Source organism: Carya illinoinensis, chromosome 7 (genome assembly GCF_018687715.1).
Source record: "Carya illinoinensis cultivar Pawnee chromosome 7, C.illinoinensisPawnee_v1, whole genome shotgun sequence".
NCBI classification, from domain to species: domain Eukaryota; kingdom Viridiplantae; phylum Streptophyta; class Magnoliopsida; order Fagales; family Juglandaceae; genus Carya; species Carya illinoinensis.
Window position 1 is genome coordinate 1,784,900 of NC_056758.1, and position 13,521 is coordinate 1,798,420.

The window sequence follows — 13,521 nt, forward strand, 5'->3', positions numbered from 1 at the left end:
ATGTTGATATGGAGTGGTGTTTGTGATTTGTGTAATGAGGGTACTGATGAAAGGCTAACGAAGGGATAGTTTCCGGTTTAGTTGCGAGAACTGGAATTGGAACTAATTAAGAGGGGTTTAACTCACTAAGGAGGAAGGGACAACTCATCTTGGAGAGAGAGAGAGTTTTTGGATTGTATACCAGTATTTCAATATATAAGTTTGAAAGCATGAAACTTTACTGCAATATTAAAGCCACGACGTTATCCTTTCCAACTAACAAATTCTTAAAAGTCTATCTGTTGTGATCAGAACTTCAATCTTAGACTCCAACTGATAAATTCTGAAAACTTCTTGTTATTAATTATTTCTACTCTTAAAAAAAAAAAAAAATAATAATAATAATAATAATAATAATAATAATAAAATAAATTAAAAAAATTTAAAAAAAAAAAAAAAAAAAAAAAAAAAAAAAAAAAAAAGGTTATACACGTACGTGATTTCATGGCATAAATTTAAAAGAGCATTAATCAGAATCCCACCAGAAAGTCAATCTTTTCACCATTACTCCACCTCGACCTGTTTGGTCTCAACAAACTCTCTCCAACATCATTTCTCTTCATCTCTATTCCACGATGACTTTTAATTTGTCTCGTCAATTTTATTAACTGGCCATCATGTGCATGTTTTCCCCATATATCTTCCATGAGATCGAAAGGGATAGGAGAGAAAGTAATGGAAGAAGGACTACTGTTACCACGGTCTACCATCCTGGAACCCAAGCTCAATATTAATGCAGAAAGCAGTAGTAAAGGTGCTTCAGCCACACCTGTTGTTGTGCTCAGCACCATGGTCGCCCTCTGCGGTTCTTTCTGCACTGGCTGCGCTGTAAGTACCATCATTTACCGTACATACCTTTACACACACATTAACACTGACGACTGCAGTAATTTCTCTTTATGTATACGCGCAGATACCATGATCTTAAATAACCGTTTCTCTCTCATACCGTTCCTAACCCAGCAGTCATTTGATTACTAATGTTTTCTTTATTATTGTTTCGGGTCATTTTTCTTGAAAATTAATAAAAAGAAATTAAAACAATGAGAGGGTGAAGCTCGTAACAGAAGTTCAAACCTCACCCCAGAATAATATTTGTATCAAGTTTACTGATTACCGATGATCATCATGAGTTAGTACTGACTGGCCGAGCAATACAAATTGGCTATTTATTTTGAAGTCAGGATATTCATCATCTACCGAATCCGGACTTGTGGAAGATTTGGACCTCTCTGTGGCAGCAGTAAGTTCAACAACTTCGTCACTTGTGTTTATTAAATTTTAGTTCTTATATTTATGTATCATGGGGAAGATATTGCTAATTAGTACATTAGTCTCAGCATGCATTTGATCCGTTTTCCTCAGTCTAAAATATTATCAACGCACAACATTCTTGAGTTTTCAAGATTTCTTAAATTGATTATATTTAATTGCGCCCATTGCAATTAGTACAATGTTAGGGATCCCGCACTTGTCCTGCTGAACCCTTTTTTTTTTTTTTTTGAAATTTTTTTTACATAAAGATTAAGAAAATTATATTTAATTATATTGTGAATTTTATTCATTTTTTCAAAATATTTAAAAGTGTTAAAAAATGATATGAGAAAAAACACTTTTAAATATTTTTTTCGAATCATTTTTTTAATACTTTTAAATATTTTGAAAAAATGAATAAAATTTACAATATAATTAAACAACATTTTCTTAATTTTTCTATAAAAAATTTTCAAAAAAAAAAACAAGGTTGAGGGGACAAATGAACGGGATCCCTATCATTTTCCTTGCAATTAATCAAAAAATATAACAAGAATATTGCACCAGTACACTGTGTTTACAGTCACGTAAGACTTCCTATATTATAGACGCATCGTAACTCTACAAAATAAGAAAAAATTTAGTTGCAAATATAGTTATATATGCATTAATATGTATACTAATCTAATATGATTGGTCAAAATGTAGATTTTATTAAAAACAATGCTAATTTAATTTTGAATATGAAAGAATCAGTATTGGTACGCAGATTAGTATGTGACTCTGCTTATACGTAGCAAAATTCACAAAATAATATCTTTAAAGAACTGCTACAGACACAAAAAGATTATGCAAAATAAACCCACAAACTGATGTAATTTCCTAGAATTCGTTAAATCTGTTATGTAAAAAAAGTAACTTTACAATCTGATGCACCATATCAAATCACATAAGTTTGTGGATTTACTTTTGTGTAATCCTTTTGTGGGTAAAGTATTTTTCATATCTTTATATAATCTCTCTCTCTCTCTCTCTCTCTCTCTTTCTCTCTCTCTCTCTCTCTCTCTCTCTCTCTCTCTCTCTCTCTCTCTCTCTCTCTCTCTCTATATATATATATATATAACACATGCAGTATACATATATACATATACACACATGACAGGCATCATATGAGCAATAAAAAATAATTTTACACGTACCGATACGATTAATGTTGCCACTTGCCATGAGGTCCGGATGAATGTTTTTGTTCATCGCAAATATTTTTTAATTTTATTTGGATTTTACACCTTGAATGAAGTCTCTATATATAATTATCTATATTAATAGTACTGAGCCTCTTCTTTGACTGAACTTCAGTGGAATGAGATCATGTTTCGTCGTGTCTGCCTTTTGTAGTTTTCACTCTTTGGTTCTATAATAACCATTGGAGGAGTGATAGGTGCATTACTGAGCGGAAAGATAGCGGATATTATTGGGAGGAGAGGTGTAAGTTTACTTTGTCACCTCGTAGCTCAAGCCACCTTACTCTAAATTTTTATATGAAAATCAAAAGCTTAATTTCTTTGATTCCCTTTATTTCTTGTTGATATCATAATGCAGGCAATGTGGTTCTCTGAAATATTCAGCCTTGCAGGTTGGCTTGCTGTAGCATTTGCAAAGGTTTTTTTCCACTTCTTTCCTTCCCCTAAATCATGCTGCATTTGACTGCCAATAAGAACCAATAATATCAAACCATCTTGTCTTTACATTTCCTCTTTATAATTGCTGATTAGGGAGTTATGGAAGCAACTATGCATGGAATGAGTTCTGGTTTCCAGCTCTGAAGAGAGAGAGAGAGAGAGAGAGAGAGAGAGAGAGAGTTCTGATTTCCACCTAAGTTTTAGAACGGATGTCTCCGTTCATGAATTAATTTCTAATTTCAATTTTTCTTTTTCAGTTATATGGCTATTTCCTCACTAACTCGGACAATTTTCAAAACTAGGATATTAGAAAAGCCTCCCTGTGATACCTATGTTGATTATTTTATTTGATGTTGATGAAGGGGCAGGCGAGTGAAAAAATCAGTCAAGTGAAGTAAATTACTGATAATTTTTTCTCTCCTGGGTAATAACAGTAATTAATGCTTTATATAGAATGCTTGGTGTTTGGATCTCGGGAGACTTTCACTTGGTATTGGCGTTGGGATTATATGCTATGTGGTAATTTCTGAGTTGACATTTATAATTGGTTTACCCATTTTGGAAGACATTATATAATGATTAAATGCTTATAACCTTACTGCAGGTACCTGTCTATATTGCAGAAATAACACCAAAGGATATTAGGGGACAATTTACATCATCTAATCAGGTATATATAGCTCAGTCATTGTAGCTTTAAATTGAACAGCCAACTTGTTGTTCATGTATTTACATCTCGCCAAGTATGCAGCTGATGATATGTTGCGGCCTTTCACTGATGTATTTCATTGGAAATGCTGTCACTTGGCGCACCTTGGCTTTAATTGGTACCCTGTTTATTGCCCCTTCTATGTGCAGATTTAATTTCAAGATGAGTTCTTCTAGAAGAGTAAATTTCAATCCAAATTTGTTTTATTTTCAGGTGCTACTCCTTGTCTGGTACAAATTGTAGGTTTATTCTTTGTTCCAGAGTCTCCTAGATGGTTGGTGAGTACACATACTTTGTTTTAAAAGTTTTATGTATGGTGTTTGGTTGTAGGATGAAAAAGAATGCAATGTATGCTTTGATATGTTTACGTTGGCGTATTCAAGTATGCTCTGACGAGAAAACAACTTAAACTACAAAATTTTTACTTCTGATTTTTTGTTTTCCTGAAAAGAAAAAGAAAACATTGATTTAGATGCTGAAACGATGAGTACAACTGTTTTGAAGGCAAAAATTGGTAAAGAGGAAGAGCTTGAAGTTGCTCTGCAGCATCTTAGGGGGAAGAATGCTGATATCTCTCAAGAAGCAGCTGATATCAGAGTAACCTTAGGATTTTTTGTTTCTTCCACACTGTATCTCTTTGAAAAACTGCACTGGAGGAATATAATTTTCTTACCCGTCATTCCATTTTGCAGGACTTTACAGAAAACTTTCAACAGCAACAAGAAACGAAAATTATGGAATTGTTCCAGCTGAAATATGTCCATTCTCTCATTGTAAGCTCACCCATTGTCGTTCCTTCACTTTTCATAGATTGTCCAATCGTTTGTTGTTATTATTTAAATTGGTTTAGGTTGGACCCGGGTTAATGTTACTGCAACAATTTGGAGGACCTAATGCAATTGCAGCTTATGCAAGCTCTATATTCGTAGATGCTGGTAAGGTAGTAGCTTTAAGGATTGTTTTCATTAAGCCATTGAAAAATGGAGAAACGATCGTTAAGAATTTTGATTCATGGAAGGTTTTTCAAGTAGCATTGGGACGATATCAATGGCTATCATCCAGGTACTTGGCTCATTATATCTGTGAGTGGATGTAGGATTCCGCTTGATACATCTCCCAAATATCTAAACCTTCTTTTACAGATTCCATCTGCTGCTGTGGGGGCAATCTTGACAGATAAATCCGGAAGAAGACCACTTCTTATGGTGAGGATGGCGAAATTCAGCTATAACTCCATGGTGTAAATCATCAGTAAGTTAATAACAGTGAAGTGAACCGATTGTTGCAGGTCTCTGCTGCTGGAATGTGCTTGAGTTGCCTTCTTGTAGGCTTGTCATTTGGCTTTATTCAGGTTGATATCAAAACCAAGTCCAAAGCTTCTGTGTCTCTGGTTATATTCTTCAGTATATGATTGATCATATTTAAGTTCTCTAATTATGGGCAGGGCATCTACTGGTTAAAGGGCATATTGGTGCTGATTGGGATCCTGGTAATCTAATATACCAGAAAGATTATTTTTTGCCCTCTTTTAAAGTTTGACTCTAAAGATTATATTTTGCCCTCTTCTAAAGATTATTTGATGGGCTTTTGACACTTGAAATTCCGAGTTCAGTTTGGAAGGAGCTCACTCCAGTGATAGTGCTACTAGGCACATTGGTTGTACAAACATCCAAAAGGCATTTTTCCCCTTCACAAGAAAAGAGCTAGAGATTCCTATATTGAAATCTCACATTTTTATCTGATTTATGCTTCAGCAACAAATAGGAATGTGGAAAAATATTACCTAAAAGAATTTAAGCTATTCTAAGCTCTGAGCTTATTTTCCATGGAAATGACATAATGGTTGCCCTACATATCATACGTAGTCCTGGGGATCAAAGCCTTCTGATCACCTATTGCTTTTCAAATACTAATATGGCCAACTTTGCACTTTCTGAAGTTGCTGAAGTTCAAATCCTCAAAAGAACAAGGGAGGTGTTTGTTGTTCTTTTATACTTTCAGTTCTGGAATAAGGCTTGCATATTCACATATCAAATTGAGATGAAAGTGATTGACTGGCCTATAATCCACGCAGGGGTATAGTGTGGCTTACTCAATAGGCATGGCAGGATTACCATGGGTTATAATGTCAGAGGTACTTTGAACCCTTTTACCAACCTTTCAGTGGCTAGAATCATGATTACTAAGAAGCTCAAAGCTTAAGAATCATATAGCTTTAATTCAAGGATGACTTTATATTCCAGATATTCCCTATAAACGTCAAGGGTACGGGTGGAAGCCTTGTGACTTTAGTGAACTGGTCCAGCTCTTGGATTGTTTTATACACATTCAATTTTATGATGGAATGGAGTGCAGCAGGTAACTGTTTCTATTGACACTCTCACTTCTAGTAAACTGCTGCTTTTTTTGTTTGCTGTTTCTTGCTTCATCTTCTGCAATTATACATGCTGCATGTTTTGGCCATGCTCTATCAGGAACATTTCTCATATTCTCTGGGATCAGTGGTTTGAGTGTTGTATTCGTGGCAAAACTGGTTCCAGAGACCAAAGGGCGAGCTCTGGAAGAAGTACAAGCATCAATTACCCATTCTGCAATAAGATGAAGTCCAAGAAATACTAGGGAATATTTTTTTCCTGATACATTTAAAATATATATGTTGTAATCATATTTCCATTATTGCGTATTTATGAAACTTCTTGAGACGGCAGTACTTCTCGTCTTTGCTAATTCATAATTAAACTGTCTGTACAAACTTCATTAGTAACAAAAGTACTTGCGGATTTATCACTTGTTAATGCTGGTGAATCATTTAACAATCTGCAGAATGCAGGTACGTTAATTTAATGCTTTTTTAATGAAAAATAATACCAGATCAGACAAAGGGCCAAACACTAGAAGAAATACATGCAACCATTAATCCATTTTCAGCACAAAGATAAATTTTGCATGCCCGGTATTACTGCAGCCATTATGATCTGTCTTTGAATGAACAAAATGACTGGGAAAAAAAAAAGGGAAGAAAAAGAAAAGAAACAACCATTGTGGCATGGTAAAGAGAAATAGGGCCTGGTTATTCCATCAAGTATGGTTCTTAAGGGGATATTTCATGTTCAACTTTTCCTCTCATCTCATCCCATCCCATCCCATCTCATCTCATTTCTTTCATAAACATCATTTAAACACAAACACTACTTTCAAACTAATCATTACAATTTTTTCAAATTTTTAAATAAAAAATAATTTAACTTTTTCAAATTTTAAAACAAAATTATATTAAAAAATTATATTCTAACAATATTTTAACTTTATCATATATTTTTTTTTTAACTTTTTCTCTTTCTTTTTTCAAAACCCAATAAATACTTAATTCAAACTATCTCACTACTATTCACAAACCATCTTATTTCTATTTACAAAATTCTCACTTCATCTTATTTCTCAAGCATCCAATTTAATCTAGTAAAGTTTGGAGACATCAAAATTTGTTTGTGGCTTAGACCCCTAACTTCGAGAATATTATTATTATTAGTGCAATTATTTTCTAAAGATTTTTGTGGGATTGATGATCTGATCCCAAAAAAATTTGTTGCCATTTTTTAATAGATTTTCAATGAAACTTGGGCCATAAAATGGACAAGCCGGAACACCATATTAAGCTTACTTATTACTTATTATATACCCTTCTACAACCAACATACCCTTATTTTCATCGTTTGAAATTTAATTATCTACAGCTCTGTAGGTGTAGATATATTGTCGAACTACGTAAATGTTGTATTGTGTATGATTAATTTTTCTTTTTCATTTTTCTTCTCATCATTCCTAACATCTTTGCCAAAGGGTCAAAAAATTATTAATTTGATGGCTTTCTCCGATTTATGATGTAAATTAGGTGAGAAATTAATGAAACCCTGATCAAGGAACCTCAGTCATTGCAGATTGAGAAGAAAACTAAATAGAATGAAGAAGTGTCCACATAGAGAAAACAGTTCCAACAAGCAAACAATTAGCTTTTCCTTTGTGATCCAAAGTTTATATATCAAGTAGCTTATGTAATTGATGAAAAGTATGTCATTTCGTAAGGCACACAAATTTAAGCAAAAAGTAGAAGTCCCTGACGCTATCCCTCTAAGTAAAAGGCCCCTAAACACCACACAATCCACATGCTTATGCCAATTAGGCACATCCGCGGCTCCGCCCAATCTCCAGTCCTAATTGATTTTCTATAAAGAATGACCCGAAATCATGTCTCTCTACCTCTCTTTAATTCTCTCCCTCCATGGCTGAACCATCTGTTTCACAACCACATGACCCGCAGCCAGTACAACCGCCTAGCCGTGGCACAAACCATCCGGTCAACAACACCCTAGCCAGTGTGGCCAATCTTGCTAACCTTTTACCCACTGGCACTGTCCTTACGTTTCAAGTACTCACACCTACATTCTCCAACAATGGCTCCTGCAATCTTTTCAACAAGTGCCTCACCGCAAGCATCATCGTATTCTGCGCCATCTGTTGCTTGTTATCGTCGTTTACCGATAGCTTTGCAGACAAGGATGGAAAGGTTTACCATGGGATCGCCACGACCAAAGGCCTGTACATATTTAACGCAGACAACTACTCAAGCTGCGAGGACACGAAAAATCTGGACAAGTTTAAACTCAGTTTTATAGATTTTGTTCACGCATTTGTCTCATTGTTCGTGTTCATGATCTTCGCTGTTAGCGACTCAAGTGTGCAAAGTTGTTTCTTTCCTGGAGCAGGAGCTAATGAGAAAGTACTGATAATGAATCTGCCATTAATAGCCGGGGTATTGTCGAGCTTTGTGTTCACTATTTTTCCAACTAGACGTAAAGGCATAGGATTTTCGCACTAATAATGCAAAATATAGGTTTATAATATAAAAATAATTATCATAGTACGAAATTTACTTATTTTCTCAAGAGAGTTGCACCAAATTTGCGCACTCTAGTGCATGACAATACATGAGTTATAGCTAGTGCGCTTCTCACACAATTAATGTATTTGAAAGTTGAATTCATGAAAGCTATTGGAAGGGATATTTCGTCCCCACGTATTAATGGGCAATTAATGCATGTGAAAGTTGAATTTATGAAAGCTATTGGAAGGGATATTTAGTCCCACGTATTAATGGGCCCAGTTTAATGAAAGCTCAATAGCTGAGTGCGAGTTCAAGCATGGGTCTTGTTAAAATACATTGTAAATAACAGATAACGGATTCTCTGATTGATCAATAAGGTAACTACTCTTATTAATATAGAGAGTCTTGATCAAGATATATTTTAGAGATTGGTCGTCATCATTATTATCACATTGGTCTCTATAAATAATACTTAAAGGTAACACATTTACATATTTATTCACATATTTATATTGAGATTACTTATCTAATTTAGGTATTGGAGTTAGATCCACTGGGCAGTCTGTGCTGTCCTCTCATTTCATTGTAGGTTATATGTACAGTTAATTGTATAAAACAAGTCCTTAACAGCTATGTATGCATGCATGTATCCTCGTTAAGGAATTTATATCCTAATATTTTTTCATAAAAAAAAAAGAAGGAAAAGAAAAAGTTTCTTAGATTTTTATACTATTTTGAACTTTTTTTAAGTTCTCAATTTTTTTTTACTGATGTATTGATGACACGATGCACATAAACAGTATATACAAAAGTTAATTAATATTTAATCAATTAAAGGTTAATACACAGATTGAGTTTAATCATCAAAGTGGAACCCATAATGAATAAATAGTAGAAAATAAAGGTATTTGAGTGAATCTGTCTTAAAATAAAACAAGAGATCAAGGTACTATTTTAGCATATAACCCGAAAAGAATACTAGAAAGATGATGAATCGAGTTCTTTGCACGATTATATGTACTTTATTCTCAGTCCATTAAATAGCATTTAACTATGACAATATGCTTAAAAAAAAAAAACAAAAAACACTGTGACAATATACGATCGAGGAGGATCAGTTCTCCCCATGTTGTATGGCTAACTAATTGTCTTAATCTGATAAATATTTTTTGAGATTCTGGAGTAGTGATATATGACAGAAACAAGCTCATGGAGCACCAGCTTGTAATTTAGTGGTTGACATGATATTGAATGATGATGGAATTAGTATATATACTTTCCCTCATGATCATGTGCATGTACATGATTTAGATTGAATTAACAACCATGGCTCCAAATCAAGACAACTTTTTAAAAATAGTAATATAATTTTTAGCAAGGTAATTAAAGAATTAGCAACTCTTCAATAAATTTTTTAAAAACCAAATAAGAAATTTTTAGGGAGAATGAATTTGAATCAAAGTGGAAATAAATGTTTATTCTCTATATAAAATATATAACTAGGTTTAAAAGAAAGTATTAATTGATCGAGAATCTTCCATAATTAATGTCACTTTTCTGAAACATAAAATAATGGAGTCTAATACTTATAACAATTAGTTCATTAATTAAGGGCCATCTTTTATATAACTCCAAATTAATGTAAATGCTTTATTGCATGATTAGCCCTTAACTCCAAATTAAGGGCCATTTGCTGACGCTGCACCTGGATGCATGAGGCTCAACGTCACAATGGAATGGAACTTTTGTTTTAATACGAGCAGTATGCATTTTATTTTTTTATTTTTCTTTTTGTACACATTTTTTTAATCATAATAAACATTTTTTAAAAAATAAAAAAATTACAACATTATTTAAAAAGATTTCCTTCATCATTAAGTACTAAAAAAAAAAAAAATTGGAGAGACACATTCGGGATACTAGGATTTCTCTTTTAATATAAAAAAAAAAAAATGAATTACACGTGCATTTTGTTAAAAGTAAATTGATAAATTTATATAATTTGAATTGGTAATTTATAAAGTTACGGTTGATTTATAAATTTATTTTTATGATATCACTTTGTTGTTGTAGAACTTCTCTTCCCCTAATTAACAAGTATTAAATCATTTTTAAATTTTTAGTCGAATTTGATAACTTTAAACATGGAGAAAGATAGACATCAAATAAAATAAAATAAATATTATAGAATTCAATACTTTATATATGGATCTATTTTTCTTTGTTTTAAACCTATTAAATTTGAACAAAAACTTTACCTTGTGTGTTGAGAGAAAATAAACAAAAATGTTAAAAATTAAGTCTCGCTCCCTCCTAATTTTCTATATAAGTTTTGCTACGTATAAATAAAATTACGTATTAATCTGTATATTAATACTGATTTTTTATATTTAAAATTTAAATTAATATTATTTTTAATAAAATCTACTTTTTGACCAACCATATTAAATTGATACATATATTAATATACAGTTATACTTACAACTAGATTTTTCTTTTTATATATAAAGCTTTCACCCATGCCAAGACACTTACTCAAAACTCAACCCTCTCTCTCTCTCTCTCTCCCTCGATCTCTCCAATGGCTGATTCAAGTACTCCTCTCAATCAACCAATTACGGTGCCATCTGAGTCAACTCATAACAATCAACCCCTGCAAAACCAGGGCTCCAGCCCCCAGCTGCCGCCGCAAGACCTTATCCATCAACTCTCAGGCGCAGCTGAGTCTATCATCAAACAACTAATCGCATCGCTGCCACCTGAGCCTAACTCGGCCCTTTTCCTGGCTAAAGTATTATCTCTGGCGTTGACACAATCAAACCCATCACCACCAAAACACGACGCCTCCGCAATCAACTTCAGGCCTGAACTTCCTTCATTGTCAGGCAGCCTTGGCTTGATTAATGACTTGTTGATGATATTGAACCAGAGCTCCAGTTCCCAGCCGGCGGCGGCAAACGTTAACAATCAATTAGTTCAAGCGTTGCTGCCGCGGCCTGCTTATAATTACCCCAATAGGGTTCTGCCACCAGCGCCTGCGGACGGCCAAACTTTGAACCAGGACAACAACCAGGAGCGGAATGTACCCCACTTCGCCATCGACATAGTTGAACCAGTACCTCTGTCACAACCAGACTCATCAACTGTTAATGCAGCGCCTAATTATCCGCCACCTCCTTCCGTATCCCCACCTACTCAGTACCAAGTCTCAAACCCCATGGTTGCAGCACCATCTTTTGGAAATCTACCGAACCCAGTTGCGACTGTAGTACAGCCACAAATATTACAAGATATGAAAGAAACCCAACAAAGCCCTGTTCCTCCTCAACCATCGGCACAACCACCGCCACCACCATCACCGAAACAGAGCCCAGAGCATCATCAAGAGAACCCAAACCCACCGTTACCTAGCCCGCATGAACCAATGCCAGTGCAAACAGTCCCGCAACAAGGACCACTAATAACCCGGCCTGGCTTCCGCAAAAAAAACGTAGCTAAGACAGCATCCAACCTGGCAAACCTTTTACCCACCGGCACAGTCCTTGCATTTCAATCCCTAGTACCATCTCTTTCCAACAGTGGAAAATGCAGTATCTTCCACAGGTACCTCATTGGATTCGTCATTGCAGTTTGTGCTGCCACTTGTTTTCTCTCTTCTTTCACTGATAGTTTCGAACATAACGAAAAATTATACTATGGTTTCGCCACATGCAATGGCCTTTGCGTCTTTAACTACGAAAATCGTGTCGAAGAAGAATTAAACATCAGCAAGGAGTTGGAGAAGTATAAAATGGAACCCTTAGACTTTATTCATGCATTTGGTTCCCTCTTTGTGTTCTTGATCTTTGCTATTAGCAGTTCCGATGTGCTAGCTTGTTTCTTCCCCGAAGCAGGTGAAAACGACAAGTACTCTGTTGTCGTGTATTTGCCACTGGTGGCCGGAGTTTTGTCCAGCTTCTTGTTCTCCATTTTTCCGACTAAACGTAAAGGGTTTGGGTACTCTGATCAGGGACGCCGCCCGTGATGGTATGTTCCTGCTTGCTTAAGATCAACATGATATTTGTGGTGCTTCAAGAAACAATATGCATGATTTTATATATATATATATATATAATGACGATATTGTAATAATTTCTTATATATCCATTAGTTGGGTTGTATGCATGTGGTAATTAATAGTGTTCTCAAGGATGCAATTCTATTATATAGTGAAATAATTTTTATAATTATCAGATAGATAAATTTTGTATAAAATTCTGTAAAAACAAATGGGTATATATATATATATGTATATATAAGTGGGATTTCAAAAAAAAGGGTATGAAATAGATTTTTTTTTTTTTTTTTCACCGGGGCATGATATGGAATTGAGTGTTATTTTACCCATTACAAACTAAAATCTTTCTTATCATGATGACATCTTGATTGATGAAAAATAAAATAAAAAAATCATGACAATGCACGTACGGTACTACTGAACCCTCGATGCTAGTTATTTTACGTAGGGGTGAGGCTACTCTGCCGCTCACCCTTACCGTTGGGCTTACCATCTAATCTAAAGTGCTTTTTTTTTTTTTTTAAACATTTTTTTAATTACTTTTTTAATCATTAAATAAAAAAAAAATACATCAATACATTTAAAATCACTTTCTTAATCACTAAATAAAAAAAAAATATTTTTTACCCAACAGTCAACCCGGGCGGTCAACCTCAGGCGGCAAAATAGCTTTTTCCTTTTACATAGGCAAATCCTAAACCCACCTAGCTCGATAGTGTGTCCCGTAACATTTTTATTTTTTTTTATTCTTTTTTTTTACTTAATAATTAAATAAAAATTTTTAAGTGATATTATGAATTTTTTAAAAAAATTAAAATTAAAAAAAATTAAACATTCTTGGGACCAAGCTCATCCAAGTATGTAGAACTACTTTTTTACATATGAGTAATGCTAGTAT

General features: G+C 34.1%; 3 protein-coding genes across 4 annotated transcripts; all 3 read left to right on the top strand.

The window, feature by feature from the left end:
• Positions 1-571: 571 nt before the first annotated feature.
• LOC122316050 (sugar transporter ERD6-like 5) lies at positions 572-6,479 on the top strand. 2 transcript variants are annotated; one of them, XM_043132535.1, is made up of 18 exons: positions 575-867; positions 1,220-1,282; positions 2,692-2,781; positions 2,896-2,955; positions 3,429-3,494; positions 3,580-3,645; positions 3,727-3,802; positions 3,898-3,962; positions 4,189-4,281; positions 4,377-4,457; positions 4,535-4,619; positions 4,703-4,746; positions 4,827-4,889; positions 4,973-5,035; positions 5,129-5,173; positions 5,759-5,818; positions 5,928-6,042; positions 6,159-6,479. In XM_043132535.1, exons 1-18 carry the CDS (start codon positions 685-687, stop codon positions 6,284-6,286), a joined length of 1,446 nt encoding a protein of 481 aa, XP_042988469.1. In that variant the 5' UTR covers positions 575-684; the 3' UTR covers positions 6,287-6,479. The 2 variants fall into 2 exon arrangements, with proteins under 2 accessions (XP_042988470.1, XP_042988469.1); XM_043132536.1 differs by lacking the exon at positions 3,429-3,494 and having other exon boundaries at positions 572-867.
• Positions 6,480-7,963: 1,484 nt separating this feature from the next.
• On the top strand, positions 7,964-8,560 carry LOC122315433 (protein DMP2-like). The gene has a single exon (XM_043131311.1). The coding sequence runs from the start codon at positions 7,964-7,966 to the stop codon at positions 8,558-8,560; it is 597 nt and encodes a 198-aa protein (XP_042987245.1).
• A 2,548-nt stretch (positions 8,561-11,108) lies between these two features.
• Positions 11,109-12,876, top strand: LOC122317094 (pollen-specific leucine-rich repeat extensin-like protein 3). The gene has a single exon (XM_043134012.1). It carries the CDS (start codon positions 11,148-11,150, stop codon positions 12,588-12,590), a length of 1,443 nt encoding a protein of 480 aa, XP_042989946.1. The 5' UTR covers positions 11,109-11,147; the 3' UTR covers positions 12,591-12,876.
• Positions 12,877-13,521: the final 645 nt, after the last annotated feature.

Excerpts from the sequence above, each read along its gene's own strand:
- LOC122317094 (XM_043134012.1), top strand. The coding sequence starts at position 11,148 with ATGGCTGATTCAAGTACTCCTCTCAATCAACCAATTACGGTGCCATCT.
- LOC122316050 (XM_043132535.1), top strand. The coding sequence starts at position 685 with ATGAGATCGAAAGGGATAGGAGAGAAAGTAATGGAAGAAGGACTACTG. Across the intron at positions 3,495-3,579 it reads TTGGGATTATATGCTATGTG|GTACCTGTCTATATTGCAGA; the intron begins GTAATTTCTGAG and ends ACCTTACTGCAG. Across the intron at positions 3,963-4,188 it reads CAGAGTCTCCTAGATGGTTG|GCAAAAATTGGTAAAGAGGA; the intron begins GTGAGTACACAT and ends ACTGTTTTGAAG.
- LOC122315433 (XM_043131311.1), top strand. The coding sequence starts at position 7,964 with ATGGCTGAACCATCTGTTTCACAACCACATGACCCGCAGCCAGTACAA.